General features: G+C 34.0%; 1 protein-coding gene across 4 annotated transcripts in view; it reads right to left on the reverse strand.

Annotated features, from left to right (window-relative positions):
- CPNE8 (copine 8) overlaps positions 1-27,438 on the reverse strand; it is a 294,890-nt gene that overhangs the window by 59,414 nt on the left and 208,038 nt on the right. For all 4 annotated transcript variants that reach the window (XM_068561317.1, XM_068561314.1, XM_068561318.1 and 1 more), the window contains 3 exons: positions 22,159-22,234; positions 13,800-13,853; positions 12,720-12,781 (listed from right to left, as the gene is read on the reverse strand). In XM_068561317.1, coding sequence (XP_068417418.1) covers positions 12,720-12,781; positions 13,800-13,853; positions 22,159-22,234 — 192 coding nt within the window. The remainder of the gene's footprint in view (positions 1-12,719; positions 12,782-13,799; positions 13,854-22,158; positions 22,235-27,438) is intronic.

Here is a 27,438-nt window from a genome sequence, read left to right on the forward strand (position 1 = left end):
ATAACTCTAAGCTTCAAGAACATGGGTTTTAGCACATTATAAAAGTCAATATAGCAGTTGTGTCTTTGGTTCAATCTTCCTTAGGTTTTAGGGATAGACACCTTGTTTTGGCTCAACTCACTCTTATAGCAGTGTCTGCTTTCTACATATTGGAACATCACTGTGTTTACTGGATGAATGAATGCGTTCATTTTATGACTGTTTCTAATATATTTTCCAAGGTAGCCCAGGATGTGTAGCATAAATACCAACTCCTTAGAAGCATTAGTTGTAGATAAAAAAAACTTCAATAATCAGAGATACAAAGGTCATTTCAAAGCCAGTTGTACCTAGCAAAGCTGCAAAGAAAAGATATGGCTACTAACTGAAGAAGTATACTGTATATAAGAATAAAAAATGAGAGAAAAGTATTTATTTACTGAAACCTTTAGCTAACTAAAGAAACCAAATTATAAAACCAAGTAGATTAGGTACAACAAATAGTGTAAAAAAGAAGAAGAAGAAGAAGAAGAGAAAATTTAAAAAGAAATGAAAGGAAGAGGAAGGAAAAAGGAGGGAAAAAAGGAAAGAAGGGACAGAGGAGTGAGGGAGGAAGGGAGGGAGGAAGGGAGGGAGGAAGGAAGGAAGGCAGGAAGGGAGGAAGGAAGGAAGGGAGGAAGGAAGGAAGGGAGGGGGAAGGAAAGAAGGAAAAAAGAAATAAAGAAAAGAGGGAAGAAGGTGGGGAGCCAGGCTGTACCAAGAGTACCTATGAAGCTTGAAGCTTGGGACATTCCAAGACAATATAAAAGATAGATGCATTTAGCACTAAATGATAACTAAGACCATTTGATAATCATGGTGCAACAGAAAATCTCGACAAGTAAAACAATCATTGATGCATATTTGGTGGTTAATTGATGTCAAGATTTGATCACTTCCTTGCTTCATTCTGCATATCAGAAAGAATCTCACTCCTTTACTGTTTTGAATCAACAGTATTCTAATCAGAAGGGAAATATGATGGCTCACAGATCATTTCATGGTTGTGATAGTCCCTTAACCTTAACACCATTTGGATTTTTGCAACTAAAAAACTACAATTCAACAATTATTTATTGAGCATCTTCTGATTGTCAAGCACTGTGTTAAGTGATCAACAGAAAATGGGAGCAAAGCAAACACTATCCTTGAACTCATAGAGCTCAATTTCAACTTTCCACAATTAAAAACAATGACAAAACAGCACAGAAGTTTATCATGTAATTAATAATCAATAGCCTAACTTAAAACACAACTGTGCATTTACTGTGGATAACAGCTTGTTCATTCCCACAATTCTTAAATGTTCTCATTCATATAATAATGTATACTTATTATGGCAAGGGCCACATTTTTTGTATTTTGAAAATATTAGCTAATAAAAGTTTTAAAGAAAGTTGCTAGCAATACTACAACCTTAGGCTAAAACAGATTTCTTGAAGATTTTGATAAATGATTTGTCATAAAAGTAAAATAAATCTTTATCAGTAATTGTTACCTTTTTATTTTTTTTAATTTATTTACTTTACCTTTAATATTTTTTGAAGCCTAATGTTAGAGAAAAAAGAAGCAACCATAAGTCAAAGTTAAAAAACAACAACAACAACAACACAACTGAATTCACATGAAATTTCTCTTGACAGAGTATTCATAAAGCTATCACATATAAATCCTTGAAACATTCTGCTTAGGAAGTGTTAGTGTAGCTCTCATTTTATGTTTTAGAAGTAGACAAAAAAGAACAGGATTTCAAGAAACCCAGATAGTATAAAAAAGGCACGGCTGCAAATTTTCATGAGTTAGTAGTAACATCTCATGACACTTCCCAATGCATATGTCCTAGTACTATTGAAATATACTCTTGGAAGCTGTCCTTATTTCATTCTGCCACCTTTCTGAAAGTTGTGAATGACAGATAAATCAGATGTTAATGTGGAAAATTTAACTAGCACATCAAATATACATAGAAAACATATATGTGCATGTCAAAGAAAGCTACACATACACACATGTATGCACACACACAGAGTGATACCATCTTAGATAACTTTTCTACAGCTGTTATGAATTAATAATCAAGAACTAACTGTGATGGGGATGTGCAGAAGGATTGTTTCACTTTCTTCTCAAATTCAAATTCTGTTCAGTTGAACAAACTGAACGTTATCCAACATGAAAGATGAACTTTCTCCACCTTTCTTTAAATTAATCTTGACAAAGGCAGATTCAGACCAACTAGCTATTGGAATCTAGAACCCTAAATGAAGTTGAGATGCCCACCCAACTCTAATATTCTTTTCATTCTTGCCTTGACTATGCTTCTGCCTTGATTTACTGAGATGCACTCTAGTTCACCCTTGGGTTCTGGAACCTGCCCTGAACTCAGGTTCACTTCCTCAAGCACTATTATCCAGCCTAATCCTTCTTTTTTTTTAAACACACAATTCCTTTTTTTTTTTTTAAGATTTTATTTATTGATTGATTGATTGCTATGTTGGGTCTTCGTTTCTGTGCTAGGGCTTTCTCTAGTTGTGGCAAGCGGGGGCCACTCTTCATCGCGGTGCACGGGCCTCTCACTATCGTGGCCTCTCTTGCTGTGGAGCACAGGCTCCAGACGCGCAGGCTCAGTAGTTGTGGCTCACGGGCCTAGTTGCTCCGCGGCATGTGGGATCTTCCTAGACCAGGGCTCAAACCCGTGTCCCCTGCATTAGCAGCCAGATTCTCAACCACAGCACCACCAGAGAAGCCGCAGCCTAATCCTTCTTGACCCTAGCTCACCATGGACTAAACCTTGAACTTTTCTGCCTTACCTTTCCCCTCTTTCTTAAAAGCAGTTCAACTACCTGAATGACAACACAGACAGCTGCCTGACTCTAAATTTTGCTACATCTTCAAAATTCCAGATTCCTGTGCCCATAAACTACTGACAGGATTATTTGCCCTTGACAAGTGAGGTCTGCTAGAACGAGGGCAGGCTTTGAGATACACAAATACAAATTAAAATATAAATACTTCCACCTACTTGTAATATGATCTTTGAAAGGCTATTTAACCTCTCTGCACCTCATTTGTAATAAGTTAGGGTTAACAAAATCTTTCTTGGATTGTTGCTGTAAGGACAAGAAAAGCACCGTCCTTTATAGCAGGCACTCAAGAAGTAGTTGTTATGATTATTATCACCATATTGAAGCTAGTTTTTTAGAACCCAAGTTTAGCATATTTCTTTGAAAACTGGAGTGTGTAATATTTATCAAATTTCTAGATCTATCAGAGTTTCAGGTTTTTTCTACAACCTGATCCTCCCATGTCAGATTTCCTTTCCTTCACACTGGCTTCTAAGGTCCCAGTCTACCCAAACCAAAACACCACCATAAATGATCTAATTTTGTTAGAAGGTGTCATCTGGGTACTTCCTCAAACAAAATCCCCCTGCAGGAAGTAATTATAAGCTTTGATCCTAGCTTTATTTTCCTTCCTATCCTTCCTAAAATTTTGGATTTCTGTGGGATCAATGAAATGTCAAAAGTAAGAATAAAAAGAAACTGGAGACAAGTGATATGATTCCTAAACTTTTTATGCTAATAGTTTTGGTCCTTATTAAATCTAGTTTTCATAAATTAACAAACCTTTGTACATTCTCCAGGTTTTGAAGATTAATTTCAGTATTTTTTTAAACACAATTAAAGTGTTCCAAAATACAACTTTGCAAGTAGGTAAGCTGATCATCCTGTAGTTCAAGGACTCCTTATCAAGGTAGGTATGCAAGATGGCCAACATTTTTACAAATCATTAGTTTAGAAAATATCACATAAGTGACATAAAGAAAACAAAATAAAACATATCAACCTCTAACCAAAAAGAGAAGCACTATCCAATAGAATCCCCCCTTTATTTTATTTATTTATTTATTTTTGGCCACGCTGCAGCTTGCGGAATCTTAGTTCCCCAATGAGGGATTGAACCTGGGCCTACAGCAATGAAAGCATTGAGTCTTAAGCACTGGGCCACCAGGGGATTCCCTAGAATCCCATTTTAAATGAGGTAGTTGCTGAAGAGGCATGATACCTAGCAGGAAAGCTATGAACTTTTAAATTATAGATTGGAGTTTGAATTTCAGAATTACAACTAGCTAGCTAGTTGTTACTCATTTGCAAAATTAACATGTCCCAGAATCTCAATTTTCTCATATGATAAAAAGGTACCAGCTAATTTGAAGAAGCCCTCTACTTATCAGAAATAAAATCCTGAAGTACCTGCATATAATAAATATTCTGCGTGCTGGAGGACCAATCTCTTGAGCAACCATGTCATCCTTTCCTTATTCATATTTATCCTTTCCTCTGTTGAGTCAGATGAAACACTTCTCTCTTTACATTAACATATATGTATATTTCTTTTTTCATTAATTCTTCCCATAGTGAAGGTAAGTGGTGTATCATGGCTGGGGTAATGAACCTCCAAGGGTGTAGGCAGTAGGAGGTACATTGTCTGCAGATAACTTAAAAACAATAATGTAATCTACTAATACACAGTCTACATTTTAATATCACCATACACTACCAGTTCTAAGCAATGTCAGTGATAAATTTTCCCACCCTTCCACAACCTGCCCTTGGTAAACCACCCTTATTTGCTTAGCTCTGTTTCCCTTTCCCCTGGCTGCCAAGCTTTCAGTTCCCACCAGAAAGAAACTATTTTAGACATAGTGTGGCTAAAAGTACACACTCTGATAATGAAATATAACTAAGAAACTGCCTGGTACAAAATAGATTGTCAATATTTTGGCTAAATTAGCACTGGTTCTGATGATGAAATGTACATGCAATTTCCTTTGACTTTGAAATATATAGTTCTGAAAAAATCATTTGAAAAATAACATAAGCTGGCAATTAAATCACAATCTTAAAGGCTATAACTGGACATCTTTAGAATTCTCAAGCATGCATTTTGTATATATAAAAATTAGAATCAAGCATTAACCAAAACAGTGTTTATGAGTCTTCTTAATACTTCCAAAAGTTTCTTTTCTAAATCACATTTTAGATTAGTTTAGTTTAGATATAATAATGTTTTAGGTGAATGTATTTCTAGAAGGCAGAATGGCTTTACTTTTATTATATTTATCCCCATTCAGCACTGCAGGATTTAGCTCTCGACTTATTTGATGAATGCAAAACACTTGGGTGTCACAACAAGAAGCACTATAAAAAAATCCTAGTTATGTATATTCAGTTTTCAAAAAGAAACTGGACTAGAAAATAAACTTGTGTTGCATGTTCTGGCAAGATGTGCTCCCTGAGACGACATATCTAATATAATGCCACCAACTGTATAAAACTAAGGCAAATATTTTATAGCATCATTGCACTTGCTTCAATTAAAAATCCTTATGGAGCTCGTTAATAATGGCACTTACTTATATTCAACTCACCTTTAAAATAAGCATATTAAAAAATCCACTTTTAGCCTCTACAATGAGCCTATAATAGGTAGATAGCTTTAATTTTTCTCCTAAGACTTTTTACTTGGAGTGGAATATAAACCTTTTGCATATAATTTCAGACAAGTTTTAGATTCAGTGTCAAGAGTTTGGGTTGTGATTGACTACAATGGAAGGAATAACCTTGCATGATCCTCCAAAGAGAATTGAACTAAAGAAAAAGAAAAAAAAAAAACTTATTGACTTTATAAAGTTGAATATGTCTTTTTCTCTCCATGTCTCTGTTAATTAGGACATTTAACACCAACAATGAGAAAAGACATATTAGAACATTAAACAAATTCAGATTATTCAGAAAAATGATAGCTAGCATTTATCGAGGGTATATGCCATTTAATCCACAGTCACTCTGTGAGATAGGTATTATTATTTTTATTTCTATTTCATAGAAACGGAAACAGGTTATGCTAGCAAAAGACAAATCTAGGATTTGAACCAGGCAGTTAGTGCCAGAACCCAAATTCTTGGCCACTATTATGCATTGCCTTCAGCAACCACTTATTTAACCGACTTGATTTTTTGCCAAATATTTACCCCTTATTTTGATTCTTTCCCAGAACTTGCCCACTTAGGGGATCCCCTATTACCTTCTCTCATGCTCCCTTTCAGTTAATATGTGAGGAAAATAAGCAGTTCATGCTTCTCATCTTGATCTTGCCTTCTTCCAAGTCACTAAAACCCAGATACAGAGTTGAGATGATTTCTGGCAGAGGCAACACAAAAGCATTTTTTCTAATCCCGGAAAGCCTGGTTCATCTGTTTTGTTTGGTGATTATGATATGAGGCATGGAAAGAGGAAGGTCACAAGATAATAAAATCTAAGCTAGACAGATATAGGGGTTTGTAATCCAGTTAACTAAATTGTCACACTCTTCGCTTAAAATTCCTATTTGTTTTTAATGTTTCATTATGCTAAGATATTTGGGAAAAAAGAGTGGAAAGTCAGGCTTAAAGAGGCTTTCTAATTAATCTATATTTATTCAGTGGCTACTCTATGTTCAGCTCTATAAAAATATTTTGAGAACGAACAATTAAAATGGTAACCAGGGAAACTAGCAACCACTGTATATAAGTGGTTGTGAAGCTCATTTGGGACGAGGTGGATGACATTTTGGGCTTTCTTCACAGGAAGTAAATGGCAGTCTGTAGGTCTGCAAGTTTCTAATACCTTCAATTTTCTGATAAAATTGTAGATTAGGGTTTCAGGTTGACATGACATTCTGGTTGCTTAGGGGTACTCAGTGTGCACGAGAATTTGAGATCTGTTTTCCCCATTCATCTGCCAGTCAAAGAAATGCGAAAAACTTTATATATATTTGTTCCTTGGTCATGTTAGTGGTGGAGTATCATGAAGACCTGAGAGAAACAGAGGACTGAAAGGCAGACAAAACCAAATTGAAACTTATGATTCTGTCCTCAGATACTCATAATGTGAGCTGTTGTCTGTAGAGGTCAATAAACCCATTTCACAAATTATAATTATTATAAAAGTGATGATGTTACCTTAAAGGAGTATTTAGATTTCAGAACTGTCTCTGATTTTCAATGAATTTGGCATTGTCCTTATCAATGATAATTGGGATATTCAATGTCATACATTAAGGATTACTGAGTAAACATATTTGGTTGCCAATTATATCAGAATTTTAGTATTAAAATCATTTTTAGTAAGTAAAGAGAAATAAAATAACCACAGGAAAATCATACAGAGTATGATTAAAAATAATAACCCCAATGTCAACAGCCCAGAAGAGGCAATCCATTTTTTTTTACTCTACAGTAAGACCTCCTTTGTGGATATTATTGTATTTAGAAAATAAAACTCTTTACTACCTCAAGTCATAAATTGTATCTTATGCTCCAGGGAAAGCATGGTTCTGCTTAGCAAAAAAAAAAAAAAAAAAAAAAAAAAGGAAAAAAAGAAGGTCTAAAAATTAAATTTTTATTTCACAGAATATTTCCATAAAAATTGGACCTTGTCTGATTGAGAATGCATCTGTCTCATCTGCTCACTGTGTACCTCAATCCATAAACCTGTCTACTGCAGCTAAACACAGTGTGTTAGGAACTGAGACAATGAATGAAAAGTAACACACTAACAACATGGTTTCACAAACAATCAATCAGGTAAATATCTACATCAATAATGATGTAGATATTTAGAGGTCAGTAACCATTTTAATTGTTCATTCTCAAAATGTTTTTATAGAGCTGAACATAGAGTAGCCACTGAATAAATATAGATTAATTAGAAAGCCACTTTAAGCCTGATTTTCCACTCTTTTTTCCCAAATCTCTTAGCATAATGAAACATTAAAAACAAATAGGAATTTTAAGCGAAGAGTGTGACAATTTAGTTAACTGGATTACAAACCCCCATGTCTGTCTCTACAGTAATGGAAGCCTAGAATATCCAATACTAAGAATTAGACATATAAAGAAGTTTCTTTGAAGGGGAAGATATTAAAGGACTATTGAGAACAATTTTATTTTAATATTTAAATGTGTTCATTCTTAACTATACATAATTTCTACTTGGATTCATGAGAAAACAATATTTTCAAAATTTTCTATTCAATTATTTTTTGTGAGATGAAACAAGAAGAGAGATTACATTTTAAAGTGTGATTCAAGAATTTCCTTCTAAGAGTTTAATCACAATCTGTTAGTCCTACATGTTCCACACCAGTCACCTGTTTTGCCCTCTTTGTCTATTCTCATGCTCCCACATGTTGTCCAGTATAAGGAAAATAGTTTATACAATTAATGTAGAGAACAAAATGAATACAGGAAAACCTAAACTAATGTTATTTTGGATAACCCACAGTTAGCCAGAGTACCAATGTAATTGCTGTTACTCATGTTTTATATGATGATCTTCCACCTTGTTTGAAAACATCTAGTTTTACTTGTCAATTAAGATTCAGCATAAGCAAAACTCAACAATAGTTTCTGCTAGACTAGAATATGGTGAGTAGGTTCCTGAATTGATGCCACCCAAATTAGCAATAATGATACTCACCCAAGTTAACAACAAAACAATACACAAATACCAGTAACAAATGCTGATATCTTGGTATTTTAAGTTAAAAGTGAGTAGTTACTATAACTTTTATAAAAACAAAACTGAATTCAACACTTGGTTCCAATCACTTCTGAAATATCGTACTTATTCAGAAATATGGTGGGACATCTCTTCAAAAGAACTAACCTTGATAACTCCACAAATCTGCAAATAGTTATGACCTCCAAAATACTATTTTGGATTGCTTCGTTGATTGCAGCCCAAAGTGTTAGTTAATTTTATTGTTTTTCTTCAATGTAATCACAGGGCAAAAGGCAAGGCTAGATTAAAAAGAGTCTCTTTAGATGTGTGCAGAAGAGAAGTGGTGTTAAAGACCAAGATGTGAATATTGGGGAAGTTTATCTGAAGTGTTTACTGTACTGAAGGATGTAGCTCCCTGCTACCTTTGGTCTGGTGTTCTCAGTTGAAAATACTCAATCTTTTTTGGTGGGACTAGGGAAGAGGGAGCAGGGGAAAAGCAAAAATAAAAGGTTCTGAAACCTGTGTTTCCAAAGATACGGCTGGTTAAATATGGACTTTCACAAAGGACATCACAATGGCTAATAAATAGGTTTCACAGATAAAAACTGACAATGAGTTATAATATTTATCTATTAAATTAGCAAAGTTGAAAAAGTAGTGATGCTATTCAGTAAGGGTAAGTATATGGTAAACTTGCATACACAGATGTTAGAAGTATAAATTATTATTATTACCCTTTTGTCAACACAATAAATTAGAAATACCTGACAAATTATAAAATATGCATACCATTTAAACCAACAATACTATTTCTAGGATGTGACCTTGCAGATATGCTTAATGAAGTGTACAAAAAAGCTATGTTACAGGGTTTACATTGCAGCCTTGTTTATAATAGGAAAATAAAATGGATACAACTAAAGTGTGTATCAACAGGAGATTTTAAAACTAAATTATGTACATCCATATGATGGAAAACTATTAAAATATGGTAGATCTATAAGTACTGACACAGAAACATATATATACAATATATTTAATGAAGAAAATATACATTAGAATATTGTGCACAGTGCTATCCCACTCATTAAAAATAATGATGTGTGTTTGGGAATAAATAAATTTCTAACAGTGATTATCTCTAGAGAGTATGACTACAGGGGATTCTAGTTTCATAATAAATTATTTTCATTTTACATTACTTTCTTTGTACCATTTCACATTTCATGTTTACAGTGTGGAACACAAATATAGATATTTATGTTTAAAATTTGGGAGATATAATACTTCTTTTCCTCAAAACTGAAAATAAAACACTAAAAAAAAAAGTTTCTGTAGTTTCAGAAAAAAGTTACTCTGAGGAGTACCAAATATTACTGAGTTGTTTAACAGTTTACAGAATTTTTTTAGTTGCAAGAGACTAGAAATTCTGACTGATATTATTCACAAGAGAGTCAATAGCCATTATTGAAACTATAATAATTAACTGCCAATTATTATAATTAGTTCTAATTTGAAATGAATGTAGTTCATTATATTCTATTTTGCTATTATTCAGAAAGTTTGTGTAATTATGTGTCTGCTGAACATAATTTTCCATCATGGCCGTGCATTTATCTACTTGGAGGTTGAGATTTCTTAATAGCAAGGGAAGAAAGCTTACACTGTCTATCTTTTTTTTTTTTTTTTTCTTTTTTTGGCCACACTGCACAGCAGGTGGGATCTTAGTTCCCCAACCAGGAACCGAACCCGTGCTCCCTGCAGGAAGCACAGAGTCTTGACTGCTGGACCGTCAGGGAAGTCCCTTACAATGTCTAAAAAAAATCAGTAGGAAATCTGTTAAGAAAAATAAAAGTAATTTGCTGCAATATTTGGAATAGATGTAGCTCCATTTCCACACTGGCTTTCATGTTCTTCATTTCAAATTGCTACAATTTGTTATTTTCATACCAAAAGAGATTTTTAAGAAAGATGAGAACATAAAACTCTATTCCTCATTTCCTATAATTAGAGTCAGGAATTCTATGAAGTAACTATCATAATAAATACCCATAACTCACAGTTAAATAAGTTTAAATCTTCACAAATATCTGATGGGAAAATTCTTAGATATCCTGCATGCCAAAGCATCATTTTCCCTTAGGCTATGTAAATTAAACTGTATTTTTGACTAGCAGCAATGAGATAGAAAATATTAGTTATACAAAGACTGAAAGTTAACAGTACATCAAGTAAATAAACTTCTTTATTTTTTTAGAAAAACAGAGAATTATCAACGTGAATATTACTCATGAGAGAAAGAGGGAGAAGGAAAAAGGAGGTGAGCAGAAAAGGAAAGGGACCAACACAGAGATAGGTAGAGTTAATAACCTTGAGGCACTTAGCTGTCAGCAGATGTTAGCTATTATTATACGCAAATTACACTGTATAGTAAGTTGATAGGTGAGAGTAAGTTTTTTGTAGGAATAAAAGCAATAACTTCAGAGTGAAGGGAAATAAATATCATTAAGGTCATGAAAGAAACTAAGGCGACTCATGTAAACTACAGGAAATTGAAGTGATAAGGAGTGTCATGATAAAGCCAGATCTCCTCACCATATTATTAATAAAAGTCAGAATTTAAATTTTGTGCCCAATTGCTTATAACAAGTCCTTAAGAGCAAAGACACATAAAGACACAGAATACAATAATTATATTGCTTCTCAATTCGGATTCCATTATCAAAGGGACAATATCTGTATAATAAGTATTAGAAATAGTGATGAATAACAGGTAAACATGTAATTGCAGTATATTTTAAAAATATATAAATTTGTTATATACATCTTCATATAAAAATGATTTATATGCAGATATTCCTCATGTCCTTTTTAGATAATATTATATAAAAATTAATATAAGTCCAGTTAGATTAACTATGTAGTAAATTTCAAACTCTATTTCTCCATATCCCATTTGTAAATTAAAAGATGGGTTCTTACAAAACCCTTGGGAAGCCAGGATTGGAACAAAGTGTACTTCATAGGTTGGGGCTCCATTTATACACTGATTTCTGTCAGAAAAAGGTCACTACCATTTCTTCCAGCACAGGCAGTGCTATATAAGTAGGATGTGTGTAAACCAAAAACAAACACAAAAAAATCTTGGAGGTGATAAGAAGCATAAAAATGACAGTTGTCAATACTGTTATTGCTTAAGTATTGTAGAAACCCATTTGCTCTAATTAGCCCTAAGAATCCTCAAAAGGAGAATGTGAACAACCAATAAAAGTGATTTATTGGTAATAGATTCTGAAAATTTCTTTTACTGATAGATTCACATCAAAATATTACTTGATTTGTCCTGCTGACAATACTTATTGGGTATTTCTTTCACACACACATACACTACCCACTTCACATGATCACAAAGCAAAGCCAAAAGACAAACAAAACAAAAACTAAAAGGAATTTTTAGTATTTTAAAACTTCAAATCATCATTTCAACATGCAAATTATAGCCAGATCTATCGAGCACTTTTTTTAAGTTTATAAAGAGCATGCTAAGAGATGTCCATCTTTTTAATCAACTATTATCTACAGCTACCAAGGAGTTTATTTATACAGGAATCTATTTTTTATGACAAATTCAACTTTCTATTTTCTCATCTTCTAAAGACAAAAATATGCACAAACATCAGAATACTAAGGAGAGTTGGCAAACATTTTTTCCTAATTAGTACATTTTCTTTTAACTTTATTGAAACAATCACCCTGTAGCTTCTTAGTCTTATGTATCCAGGTGGCAGGTTTCAAGATGCCCATATATAGCAGAGATTCCCCATTTGGGCAAGTATAGCTTTTGTTTGTTTTGTTTTCTTAACAAAGAGCAAAAGGGGGTAAGCTCTCTGTTTTGTGGGAAACTGTCTTTGTTCCTTTGGCCCCCCTCATCCTCTCAATCCTTCTTTGGCTTGACAACACTCTAGCAATAAATCAGTATTGGCAAAACAAAACAAAACAAAACAAAAAACCCAAAAAAACCCTGCTTAATTATAATTAGGAAGAGGCTTACATAAGTGATGTTTCTGACTGCTGTTGTCATGAAGTTTCTAAACACATTCAAACTTGCCTCTCACCATTGCCTAAGCAATGAAACAATTTCAGAGAATGACTTACCCTCCCTTAATATAGTCAAGGAATGAAACTTCTGTTTTTACCAAGAAAGAAATTAACGTGACCTGAAAAAAGAAAAAAACAAGGCAGAATTACCTGCTGGTACTAATTGCATCCCCAAATGGACTTTTTTTCTGTTAGAGAGAAAATCATGTTTCCTAGCATTTTGAACATCAATAAAGATATTATTCTTTATTAAAATTTACTAGGACTGATTTTTCTTACATTTAAAATTATCAGAAGAAAAGGGGCCAAAAAATTAAATGACTCCTTTCTATGACCAGTTTACTTCCTTTGAAGAACAACATGCAAATTATCTACAAGGACACTGTGTTACTTCTCATTTTAGATATAAAGGAAAGATGAAAGGAAGCTAGAAAATGGTTAAAACTAAAAAATCAAAATCAGTGAGCTAAACAATATAAAAAGAAAGGGGTGTTTTGTCAGAGACCTGTAATGAGGCCATCTAATATCTTAAATGTCTTGCTTTATAAAAATCTTTTAAAAGAAAACTTGGAGGGAACTTATATTTGCTTCTCCCAAGGACAGTTAATCATAGGATAAAATTTTCAGTATATTTTTTATCAAGATAGGATGCTTTTGATTTTTCACAATTTTAACTTACTTTCATCTTTGCACCTTCCTGTACTGATTTAGTCCAGCATTTCCACAGAGTTGTCAATTTTAATGAACTATAAACAAATACTTTCACATCTTATAAAACAAGTCTTAAGTATAGCCTATAAAGAGTATAATATTTCTTATTACAACTTATACTTTTTCAGGTCTACTTGATTTTCTCTAGTGTGATTTCATTGAATGAAGAATTCATAATAAAATTTCACCTTCTCTCAGAGGCCATTCAACCCCTAGGACAACTTGCAGGAAGCTGGGTCGCTACCTCCTATAAGGTGTTCTCCATTACAATTCCCATAGGAAGTTAATTTTTTATTATATACATTCACATTAAAACCCTAAGTGAAACAGTGCAGTGTTTAGTAGCTTTTATTCAATACAAAATGTTATATATATTTTTTATTCATTTATTTGAATCCTTAATGAATAACATAAAATTTGACTTACTGTTCCTGAGTTAGTATATTTCTTCTTTTTTCCTTTCTTTTTGGGATTTATCACCTTAAAGAGCAGATAAAACAATTACAATGTCAGGTTTTATACTGAAATATTTTTAAAAATGTGTAGTCCAACCTGGTGCCTTTCACTTCTTATGTATTTATTCACTTACAAATGCCTTTAGTATGACTTCTAGATAGTCTATCGGCCAAAACTTCTCTGCAAAAGTTACTAGTGATCATCTTCTTTAAAAAATATATTTTCAGTAATATCCTTCTCAGTAACTTATGCATTGATTACCCTACCCATTTACATCTTCTTGATGTGAGAGAGATTTTTAATATTCAAGGTCCCAAATAATAGGTTTATTCCTAGGCATTTTATTTTTTTTGGTGCAATTTTGAAAGGTATTGTTTTGTTTTACATTCCCTTTCTGATATTTCATTGTTAGTGTAAATAAATGAAACCAAATTCTGACTGTTAATCTTGTATCCTGCTACTTTGCTATATTCATTTCTTAGATCTAGTAGTTTTTGCATGGAGTCCTTAGGGTTTTCTATATATAGTATCATGCCATCTGCATATAGTGACAATTTTACCTCTTCCCTTCCAATTTGGATACGTTTCTTTTTCTTGTCTGATTCCTGTGGCTGGACTTCCAATTCTATGTTGAATATACGTGGTGAGAGTGGGAATCCTTGTCTTGTTCCAGATTTTAGTGGGAAGGCTTTTACCATTGAGTATTTCACCATTTAGTACTCACTGTTGAGTATTATATTGGCTGTGGGTCCGTCATAAATGGCTTTTATTATGTTGAGATATAGTCCTTCTATTCCCACTTTGGTAAGAGTATTTTTTATCATGAATGGATGTTGAATTTTGTCAAATGCTTTTTCTGCATCTGTTGAGATGATCATGTAGTTTTTGACTTTCTTTGTTAATGTGGTGTATTGCATTGATTGATTTGTGTATGTTGAGCCATCCTTGTGAGCTTGGAATGAATACCACTTGGTCATGGTGTATGATATTTTTATGTGCTGTTGGATTCAGTTTGCTAATATTTTATTGAGAATTTTTGCATCTATATTCACCAAAGATATTGGCCTGTAATTTTCTTTGTTGGTGGTATCTTTGTCTGGTTCTGGTACAGGGTGATGGTGGCTTCATAGATGTCTTTGGGAGTGTTCCCTCCTCTTCAATCTTTTGGAAGAGTTTGAGAAAAATAGGTATAAGTTCTTCTTTGTATGTTTGGTAGAATTCACCTGTGAAGCCATCTGGTCCTTTTGTTTGTAGGGAGATTTTTTTTTTTTTTTTTTAACTACAGATTTTATTTCACTTCTAGTGATCAGTCTGTTCAATTATCTCTTTCTTCTTGATTCAATTTTGGTGGGCTGTATGTTTCTAGAAAGTTGTCCATTTCTTCTAGGTTGTCAAATTTGTTGGTATATAATTGTTCATGGTACGTTTTCATGTTGTTTCTGTATTTCTGTGGTATAAGTTGAGATTTCTCCTTTTTCATTTCTTATTTTGTTTTTTTTTTGGTTCTCTTTCTTTTCTTTTTGGTAAGCCTGGCCAGAGGTATGTCAACTTTGTTTATCCTTTCAAAGAACCAGCTCTTGGTTTTATTAATTTTTTTTTACTGTTTTTATAATCTCTATTTTATTTATTTTCTCCCTGATCTTTATTATTTCCTTCCTTCTACTGACTTTAGGTTTTGTTGGTTCTTCTCTTTATAATTATTTTAAGTGGTAGGTTAGGTTGTTTATTTGAGATTTTTCTTGCTTTTTGAGGAAGGCCTGTATTGCTATGAACTTCCCTCTAAGAACTGCTTTTGCTGCATCTCACAGATTTTGTATGGTTGTGTTTTCACTGTCATTTGTCTCAAGGTATTTGTTAATTTCCTTTTTGATTTCCTCTTTGACCCATTGGTTTTTTAGTAGCATGTTGTTTAGTCTCCATGTAATCATTTTTTCTCAATTCTTTTCCTGTGGTTGATTTCTAGTTTCATGCTGTTGTAGTCAGAGAAGATGTTAGAAATAATTTCTGTACTCTTAAATTTGTTGAGGTTAGTTTTGTGCCCTAGTATGTGGTCAATCCTAGAAAATGTTTGATATGCACTTGAAAATAATGTGTATTCTGTTTTTTTTTTTTTTTTTGGATGTAATATCCTGAAAATACCATTTAAGTCTAACTGTTCTATTGTATAATTTAGGATCTCTATTGCCTTATTGATTTTCTGTCTAGAAGATCTGTCCATTGATGTGAGTGGGGTGTTAAAGTCTCCTACTGTTAATGTATTCCCATCAATTTCTCCCTTTATGTCTGTTAGTATTTATTTTATGTATTTGGGTGCTTTTATATTAGGTGCATATATGTTGATGAGTGTGAAATCCTCTCTTGTATTTATCTTTTTTTCATTATATCGTGTCCTTCTTTATCACCTTTGCTTTAAAGTCTACTTTGTCTGATATGAGTATTGCAACACCCTCTTTCTTTTCATTTCCCTTTGCATGAAATATCTTTTCCATCCCTTTGCTTTCAATCTATGTGTGTCCTTTGCCCTAAGGGGGGTTTTCTTTCTCTTGTAGGCAGCATATTGTAAGCTCTTGTTTTTTATCCAGGCTACCACTCTATGCTTTTTTTTTTTTTTTTTTTTTAGTGATTTTTTTTGTTGTTGTTGTTGTTAAATTTTTATTTATTTATTTATTTTTGGCTGTGTTGGGTCTTCGTTTCTGTGCGAGGGCTTTCTCCAGTTGCGGCGAGCGGGGGCCACTCTTCATCGCCGTGCGCGGGCCTTTCACTGTCGCGGCCTCTCTTGTTGCAGAGCACAGGCTCCAGACGTGCAGGCTCAGTAATTGTGGCTCACGGGCCTAGTTGCTCCGTGGCATGTGGGATCTTCCCAGACCAGGGCTCGAACCCGTGTCCCCTGCGTTGGCAGGCAGATTCTCAACCACTGCGCCACCAGGGAAGCCCTATGCTTTTTGATTGGAGCATTCTGTCCCTTGACATTTAAGGTAATTATTGATACATATGTATTTATTGCCATATTAGACCTTGTTTTCCAGTTGATTCTTTGTTTCTTCTTTGTTCCTTTCTTTTTGTTTTTCTTTTGTGGTTTGATCATTTCCTTTTATTTTATGCTTGCATTCTCATCTTTTTGGTTTTTTGTGAATCTCGTATGTTTTTGATTTGTGGTTGACCTGTTTTTCAAGTACGTTAACCTCTTCCTATATCTGCTTGCTTTAGACTGATAGTCATATCGATGGAAACACATTCTAGAAAAAAAAAAAAGAATCTGCATTTTCTTACTCTCGTTCCCCACATTTTATGATTTTGATGTCCTTTTTTACATCTTCATGTTTATCCTTTTGCTGTTCCTTGTGTTTATCATCACTTTCACAAACAGGTTTTTTTTTTTTATATATATTTTTGATCTGCATACTGGCTAATTTAAGTGATTTACTTTCAAATTATGATTTCCTCCTTCCTATATCTTCTTGCTCTTTTTCTGTTCAGAAAAGATATTTCAATATTTCTTTTAGGATAGGTTTAGTATTGTTGTATTCTTTTAGTTTTTCCTTGTCTGAGAAATTCTTTATTTCTCCTCTTATTATAAATGATAATCTTGCTGGGTAGAATATTCTAGGTTGCAGATTTTTCCCTTTCAAGACTTTGAATATATTTTGCCACTCCCTTCTAGCCTGCAGTGTTTCTGTAGAGAAATCAGCTGACAGCCTTATGGTGGTTCCCTTGTAAAGAACTCTTTGTTTTTCTTTTGATCCTTTAGAATCCTCTCTTTATCTTTAACATTTGTCATTTTTATTACAATATGTCTTGATGTATGTCTGTTTGGATTCATCTTGTTTGGGACCCTCTGTGCTTCCTGTAACTGGATATGTTTCCTTCTTTAGGTTTGGGAAGTTTTCAGCCATGATTTCTTCAAATACATTTTCAATCCCCTTTTCTCTATCTTCTCCTTCTGGAATCCCTATTATGCATAGATTGGCACACTTTATATTATCCCATTGGTCTCTTATATTGCTTTCATTTTTTTTTTTTTTTTTTGCATTTGACATTCTATCTGCTGTTCTGATTGGTTAATTTCCATTATTCTGTCTTCCAGATCACTTATTCTTTCTTCTGCATTATTCATTCTGCTACTCACTGTCTTTAGCTCAGCTTTCATCGCAGCAACTTAATTTTCTAAATTTTCTTGGCTCCTCCTTATAGTTTCTAGTCCTTTTTACAGTAATCTGCATTTTTGTCCATAGCCTTTCTTAATTCCTTCAGTATTTTCATTACCTCCTTTTTGAACTTGGTGTCTATTAGACTGAAGAGATCTGTTTCATTGTTTGTTCCTTCAGGGGAATTCTCTTGGGCTTTTAATGGGAGTGGTTCCTCTGCTTCTTCATTTTGCTTATATTTCTCTTTCTCTGTGAGTTTAAGGGAAACAGCTATCTACTGTAGTATTGGAGGGCTATTTATATACAGGAGCCTCCCTGCATAGCTTGTATGGGTTTAATATTTTTTTGTTATGAGGGCTGTTTTTGGTTTGGATGCTTGCCATCTCTTTCCTCAGTGTGCGCTGGCCATTTTCCCCTTGATAAGGGGTGTGCAGGCACGTGGCTCATGTAGGCTCCCAGGAAGGTGGAGGCAGAGGTTGGCTCTGGGTTGTGGGACCCTTGGCAGCCATGGTGGGTCATGCACCTTCCCAGGGAATCTGGCGCAGCAGTTGGTGCCCAGTCACAGGACCCTCTGTGGCAGTGGTGGGCTGTGCATGCTCCCAGGAAAGCAGAAGCAGTGGTTGGCTCCCTGTTACAGGACCCTTGGCAGTGGTCTGCACCTGCCTCTGGAGTCCGAGATGGCAGTGGAGGCTTGTACCTACCCCTGCAGCTCATGTACGTGGTGCCCTGCCACCTGAGAGTGTGTGTGGAGAAAGAAGCTCCTATGGCGGGCCCACCCCTCTCCTTGCATGACCCCCAACAATAGCACCCTCCCTCTCTGGTGGGCCCAGGCCTCCTCTCACACCACACTCTACCCCCCTCAGGCTGTCTCCATGCAGCCAACCCCAGTCTTCTCCCCCGGGTCTGACCACCAAAGCCCAAGCCTCAGCACACAGCCCCCACCTGCCCCAGCGATGAGTGTCTCAGGCTGGGGAGTGCTGGGTGGGTGGCACTGACCATGTGTGCAGGTCTCTTTGCACTTTGCCCTCTGTAAACCGGTTGCTGTGTTCTCCTCTGAGGCTCCAAAGCTCTCCCTCTGTCCCTGCTGATCTCCTTGCCAGTAAGGGGACTTCCCAGTGTGTGGAAAACTTCACCTTTTCACAGATCCTTCCCAGGAGCACAGGCTCTGTCCTGATTCCTTTCTCTCTCTCTTTTTTTTTTTTTTTTCTCTTTTTTCTTTTGCCTTATCCAGAGATTTTCTTGCCTTTTTGGAAGTCTGAGGTCTTCTGCCAGAATTCAGTAGATGTTCTATGAGAATTGCTCCACATGTAGATGTATTTTTGATGTAATTTGTGAGAGAATGTAAGCTCCATGTCCTACTCCTCCACCTTCTTGATCTGATCTCAAGTAGGAAGTTTTTTAAAGCTCTGGCATATTGCTGGGGATCTAGAAGACCAAATGCTTATGCAGGACTGTATGCATGGCCAGGGAAGACCTTGAGGAAGCCCTAATCCTTCAACTCTGGCTGACTTTGAGTATCTGTTTAAACAGCAAGTAAAAGCCAAGGCAGAATTTTATACTTGGAGCATATAAGAAGTGCACCAACATACACAAATCTCTGTCAAATCATGTGTTGAGCACTAGCTAACCAGGCACAGGCTGAAATGACCCACACAGCAAAGAAGAAAGACTTTACAGAAGTACTCCAGGAAAGTAACTAAACAAACAAACAGCAACAACAACAAATCCCGGAAAAGCAGGGGATCTGATCTCCAGTGTTACTATATTATATTTTTTAAAACTTTCCAACATTCAACAACAACCAAAAATACAGGACATGCATAGAAACAAGAAAGTATGACCCATATATAGGAAAAAAGCAATCAATAGAAACTGCCCCTGGGAAATTGTAGATACGGGATTTATTTAATAAATTATTTAAATCAGCTACTATAAATATGTTTAAAAAACTAAAGAAGCTATATATAAAGAAATAAAGTATGAAACAATGTCTCACCAAATAGAAAAATCAATAAGTAGGTCAAAATTATTAAAAAGAACCAAATAGAAATTCTCAACTTAAAAAGCACAGTAACAAATGAAAAATTTGCTAGAGGAGCTAAATAGAACATTTGAGCTGGCAGAAGAAATAATGAGTGATCTTGAAGATGGGTCAGTTGAGATTTTCTAGTTTAAGAAAGAAAAGAAAAAATATGAATCTGTGAGATATGATCAAGCATAACAACATATATACATACATATATATATATATATATATATATATATATATATATATATATATATATATATATATATATATATATATATATACATATACTGGGAGTATCAAAAGGAGAAGGGAGAGTGAAAGGGGCAGAAAGAATATTTGAAGGAATAATGGTTGAAAATTTCCATGGTTGCCTCAACAAAACTGAATCCCTTACATGTGTGCAGAAAATGAAGTTTCAATGTATTGGACCAAGAGCTAGCTGTTCATCGAAATTCTAAATCTACTTAGACATAACACAGAATGTTCCTCCAGATTTTCTTCAGACTGATCTCTTCTACTGATAATATGAATAATAAGAACACATTTTTATTTGAAGTTGTGGCACAAATATCCATGCAGGTATTTAATAAGGAATAATTGTTACTAAGCTTCTTTGTCATAACATCAGATGCGACACCAATCTCGTTAAGCAAGCTTTGTCAGATAAGAGAGATCCAAAGAGAAGAAGACATTTTAAAGCTAAGGAAACTCAAAATAATTGATCTCTGGAGCATTATGTGACTGTCAGTAAATGAGTTCTAAGTACAAGGAGGACTAGTATGCATGTGTTGTTTCTCCTCAGCCTTGAGGGTTTGGAGAAAAAACAGGCATCCATATAAGTCAACCTGTCTTATATTACTTCTACTGTCTATTTAGAGCATTAATATTCTGTCCCCGAAAGACCCAGACAGAAAAATTGATCCATTACTCCAACTTTGTCTTTGCCTGGGTAGCTTTCTTGGGATAAGCTTGCTGCACCCCTCTCTAGATATCTCGTAGTCAACTAGGTATATATAGCACCTATCAAGATAATCTAAATGCATTTTACGTGTTTGTCTCTCCCATTAGACAGTGAAATTTTCATTCATTGCTGCATCCTTGGGGCCTAATATAGAGTGTGGAATATAGAAGTCATGTCATAAATATTTTATTCATAAACTAATAAATGCATGGAATACAACTGCTTTAGCCTAGTAAAAAGGTGATAGGAGAAGGAGATTCCTCCACTCTTAACTTAAAGGAGGTCAATTTTAGTGTCAAATAGTGTCAGTCTGGAAGGAAACAGTTATCATTATTGACTAAGTACTGAGATATTCTCCTTTGCTAATGATGCATATTAAATTTAAAAAATCACAGAGGGAAATTCCTGGCGGTCCAGTGGTTAAGAGTTCACCTTCCAATGCAAGGGGTGCGGGTTTGATCCCTGGTTGGGGAGATAAGATCTTACATGCCTCAGGGTAAAAAATCCAAAACATAAAACAGAAGCAATATTGTAACAAATTCAGTAAAGATTTTAAAAATGGTCCACATCAAAAAAGTCTTTAAAAAAAGTCACAGAGAATGTACAGATAACAAAGTTCAAGGATTAACAGTGCTAGAACATACCTTATGCTCAACACGTATCTGGCAGTTAACTGGCAAGATAGGTTTAAGGCAGAAATAACTAGTGTGTTTGCTTTAATAACTTGGATTTCTTTAATGACTGAATCATACTTTCTCATTTCCTTCAGTCTTCATCTAAATAACAGTTAAGATGCTCAAACATACTAAGCAAAAAAACGACTTGTTATATAACACCATGCCGACACAGCAGATTTTTCTATTTTTATTAAAAAAGGATTGAGGAAGAGCTTAGGAAGGCAAAATATAAAGGCTGAAGCTCAAGGAAGAATAAACTTGTATCTATATTGAATGTTTTTAAAATAAGAAAACGTTTCATAGGCAAGAATTTTTAAATCACTCAAAGTAGATTCGAAAGACCACATGATTTGAAGAGAAATACTATTATTTAATCTCAAAAACCAATCTGCTCAATAAGTTTAAAGATTCTTACACATATTGGTAACCTTTGGCAATTATCTTTTGTAAAAACCTATTCCTTAAAAGAATAAATATACTTATTCCAGAGAAAATAATAAAATAAAACTCCTCTTACCTCATATATATTGAACTGTGATTGCCCTCTAGAAAGTTCCCTATAGCTTGTTGTAAATTCTCCAATGAAATCATGACTAAAATTAAGGGGAAAAATATACATAGTATTAGTTTTCATACAACTGTTAATTATGTTTTAAAGCTTTAAAAAATATAGTTTAATCATGAAAAATGCTTGATATTATTATGAACATAACTTAACATGATAATTTAAAACACACTGATACATAATTTCATTGTTCTTTAATTGTTATGTATACCCAAGATTACATTTTGTTAGTATTCAAAAAATATTTAATTTATCCCACCAATGTTAATATTTCAAATAGGTATATTAGGTTTAATAACTCATATCTCAAAAGCATTTCATCATCTATGCTATCCAAATGATTAACTATTAATTAGGATGAAAGTTTAAGACACTCAAAAATTTATTATTATCCATATCGATAATCACAAATATAATATACAAAATCTTCAAACTTTTCTATGACCAGGATGTAATAGGACACTATTTTTAAAAGGGACACTATTTTTAAACATTAACATAGAGAATATTCGCCAAGCCTTATACTAATAATTTTAAAGTACATTGTTAATACCAAACATGGTTATTCTAAACTTCTTTACATTAAAGCAATCATCACTGCCTTCTCAGAAAGCAGAACTTCTACAGGTGCCTTCTTAGTTTAGGTGTGGAAGGGTAAGGATTGAGAAAGCATATGTTAATTCTCACTATAAAATCCTTACCAATGTGATTACTGAGGCTGGCTTATGCAACTGTAAAACAGATGTTATGCATTCACCAGTTTAGAAGGGACTTGTATTCTACTACTCTGCAGTAATTTAATAGTCAGCACTAGGTTGAACACACACTGCTGAGAAATAAACATAAAATGCTGGTATTTGGTGCAGTGGTGAAATGTAATGCATCAGAGGAAGAAGATAAAGACTGTGGGAGCTGAAGTAATAAAACAAACATAGGGGGTGTTGTCACTGCTATTTGTATCATAAGAGTTTAAGCTTGGCCCACTTGCTTGCAAATGTGAGGTGTTTATTACCATAAAAATGGATATTTTCCCCAAACTCCAGGCAGGTTTATGCTTAACTGTGATTCACTAAAATCCATAAACCTTCCATAGACCTGATGACCAGTAACAAGCTACAAGCAAATTGTGGCTAGCCAATAAATACTGATTGCTAAAGCTGGGATTTCAAAGAAAAACTTGCTGCTATTAATTTAAGAAGCGTTTTTGCAATAAAAAAATATATTTTTAAAATTAAGACAAAACTCAGATATCCAGCCTTCCAGTTCTCCCTTATCTTAAAGATCTTGTACATTTATGACAATAGTCTATACAGGGCATTCCTCTTTACCCCAGTATCACCTTGACCTCTTTTAGATTTAACTTTCAAAAGCAGATCTACACACATGAAAATGATAAAAGGAAAGAGCATTGAAGACTGTAACCAAATATATTTGCATTTTTGCATTTGTGAATCCAAACCCCAGTATTCACTCTTTCAATTTACACAGGGAAAATTACAAAACAGTACTTTTGTGCTACACATTTCTTATAAATAAAATAATTCTCTTTGACTTTTAGAAGTGCAAGCTTATAACTGTGATATCGTTCACAGAAATCTTAAAAATTCTGAGTTATGGAAATTCTGCTTAGAACTTATCCTCTTCCATTGTTATGCGTGTTTTATATAACTTAAGTAATAGTCACCGAGAAAATGTTCTATTAAAGCACTTCAAACACAACACTTTGATACTGGTAAGTGTGGACAAGGCTTGTATAACCAGAGCTCACCACACTTGTGGTAGGAACCTAATATTGACGGCTTAGAAAATGGCTGGATCATTTATGCCCTCATGGTAGTTTTCTGACTGTGTAAATTCTGTTTGGTTTCATTGTTTAAATTCAATGTTTAGGCCTCCTGCCACTCAATACTAATCAAGAACTTGGTTGAGAGAAGCAATAGTTACTGGTTTCCATTACTCAATTGAGATTAATTATGCAATTACTCAACCACATCTCAAGAACATGTAATACATCCATCTGGATAAAGTCTGTCCAACACAGTGGCAAATCTGGACCCAAGTGCAATGGTCAGGTTTCCTCAACTGCACACTGACATGCCATGCTGAAGTCATGGTGAAACTTTCTAAGAAGCAGTTTTTGAACATTTAGTTCTGTTTTGTTCTTGTTAAATTTGTTACTCTGCAGAGTTGAGTGATTAACAAAGGGGTACAATTCTCTTTGGTCTCAGTGCTAGGAATCTGTGCTGCTCGTGTTTCCTATTCTGAAAAGACCCTGTTTATCATGAAACGGATATTTTTGTCTCTGAAGTTGGTTGTTAAAAGAGCTTAAGCCAAATTTGTGGCACATCTCTAGCAGGATATGTTTTCATCATGTGCTAGGAATCCTCAGCAACCTTTTCGGATATCTTACTCTTATTTTCCCTTTGCTTCAATTTCCTCACACAGTTTAGTTCACTATGTCTAATTATAAGCTTCCTTGGATCTTTTCAGAATAAGACAGAACATAAATAAATGAAAGAATGAATAAAATACTCGTTCCCCCTTCTGAATCTTGTTCAAGATGATTATTTTGCATAAAACACTTAATTTGCATGTCATACAAATGCAATGCCATCCTTGTGCTGTAGAGGAGAAAATGTACTGAGTCACAAATTACATTTCATGCTCCAAGATTTCTGTGACATACAGAAAACACATCATTGCATTTATTCAGATACAGATAAATGGATGATCAAGAAGTGATGATTTGTCATAAGATCATAAACATAAGTGGCAATAGCAATGAAATAGCCAAGCCTAGACATAAGGTGCTTTGTCTCAAGAATACATCTGAAGAACCTGGGTGGATAAGTGAATAATTCTCAGGTCAATTTTGTCATAGATCTCTTGAAATGCATGAGAATTTTTAGTTTCCCTTGTCAACTGCTGTTCTTCAAATATTATATATTAAATCATAGGTAAGTACTTTAAAGTAAGTATTGAAGGTGGTTTTCACTGATTTATTCTTATAATTATTTTTTCCCATCATCAACCATTAGTAGATTCTACTGAGATTAAAAGAAAGAAAAGTAATTTAATATTTTTATCTGTTCACAACTGTCAATACTGTAATGTTGAAACAATTCTCACTATACAGATAAATATGATGAATAGTACTTTGATAATAAATTACAACCAACAATTTCCTTGAGATTCAATAATACTGCTTTGCTATTTCCTGTTAATTTAATTGTAACTAAAATAATTATTCTATGTTATAAGTCTCAAGCTCTCTGACTGCATTTACAAAATAAAGTTTACTGCAGGGTGGTTGATCTGATTTGTGTCCATTTACATCTCTAATGTTTTTCCAAAAAATTTTTATAATTGATATATGTTATTTAAAATCTGAGGAAATAAACCAATATTGAGAGCAAATTGATTAATATTATAGGTAGTAACTTGCCTCTAAAATGCCTTGTTTGAGTAAAGTGATTAAATTTTTGAATAAAATCTGAATATCATTTCTATGCTCTATTAATAGTGGAAAATGGGTATTATGTATATTCATATTTATATCTGAAACATGTAGGACAGTCCCTACTTAACAAAGTGTCCATCTTCCCCTACTTTTGGCATCTTGTTTCACTTATCTTTTACTCTACTGCTTAGCTATTATCTCCTCTAAGAAATCTTTCCTGCTTTATGCTCTTCCTCTTTGTTTAAAAAAAACCCAATTCTCTCTATCATCATATTTCCTATATTGTATAACAGCTGTTTATATATCTCCCCTCTTAGTTTTTATAACATACTTGAAGGTAAGAAAGATGATAATTTCATCTCAGTATTCCCAGCACCTACTTCAGTGCCTGGTAACCAATGGGAATTTTTGAATGTTGCAAAGATACTCAAGTTAATATCATAGTCATGCTGTAATCTTACCTTGCCAGTAATATTAACAATTTTGCCTCTCATGAATTTTATTTAGCCCAAAAGAATGGCACAAGTGCAAAACATATTAGCCATTGGTACTCTATTTATTTGAAACAACTCTGAGGGTAATGCTGATAACTGTTATTTTCTCATAGAAATGCACTCACATAATCACACCAAAGACATAGAAAAAAAGAGACGAGAATATTGCCTTTGCTTGGTGTTTCCAATGATCTTCCTAAAGATCAACCTGCTTTGGGCAGAATAGATGATGCTTATTTTCCTCTCAGTCATTAAACTAATTTTTGCACGTAGGTACAAATGACAAATACATACTGAATCCATCTCATCCCTCTCTCTATCATCATGTTGTCTTGAGTAAATCAGTCACTTTGAGGTCTTTACATCTTCACCTAAAAATTGGAGGCAATGTCTATTTACTGTTTTGAAAATAATCCTAGATAATTCATTTGAATTCTTTCTGTGAAAGGTGTTTAATTCCTTATAAAAGACATTACTAAAATAATTTTTCTGATTAGTAAGTAATATGACTCTAGACACTTATATGTATAGTTTTAAAGAAGCTTTAATCAAAATAACCCTTTGAAGATGTAACAGGCTTATGAATTGACATTTGGGAGTTACACATATACCTGTGGCTTGTACTGGTCTGATGTAAGAATGCTTAATTCATTAAGCATACCTCTTTTTTGGAGTGTGACATGTTTCAGGTGTGCATTAAAGAATGTCTCAAATGAGGATTTGTAAACAAACTGTATATTAAAGATAATTTCTCTAATTGGGATGCTGAAAAGATTTCAGCACAAAAATTGGCAGGATATTTCCTATTTGAAACCAAGTTATTAATTCCATAATGACAAGTAAAATGTACCATGGGATTTGTGATTTCCCATGATCACCACAAAAAGTCTTTATAAGTCCCGATAACAATAGCATATCAGCTGTCCCTGATTTTGCTTTTTTTTTTTTTTTTGCTTTCCTTCTAGTCAAAGCTTTTGACTTTGACCCAACTTTTCAGCATTTAGGAATGTTTTTATTAATGAGATGACACTGGCCCTCACTGATTCTTAAAATTTCAACAAAATCAAGTCTTTTTTTTCTTGTAACTTCCTCAAATCCTGACAGAGAATTTAGTTTACTTTAAAAAGTCAGAAATATTTCTTTAACTATTCCTCAGTTATGAGTTGGTCTATATTTAAATCTACAGAACTATCATGATTCTTAATTAATTGCCCCAGTAAACACAGATTATCAGCACATTCTGACAAAAGTAATTTTTTTCTTTGTAATGTCCTGGTT

The sequence above is a fragment of the Eschrichtius robustus genome, chromosome 13 (genome assembly GCF_028021215.1).
Source record: "Eschrichtius robustus isolate mEscRob2 chromosome 13, mEscRob2.pri, whole genome shotgun sequence".
NCBI classification, from domain to species: Eukaryota; Metazoa; Chordata; class Mammalia; order Artiodactyla; family Eschrichtiidae; genus Eschrichtius; species Eschrichtius robustus.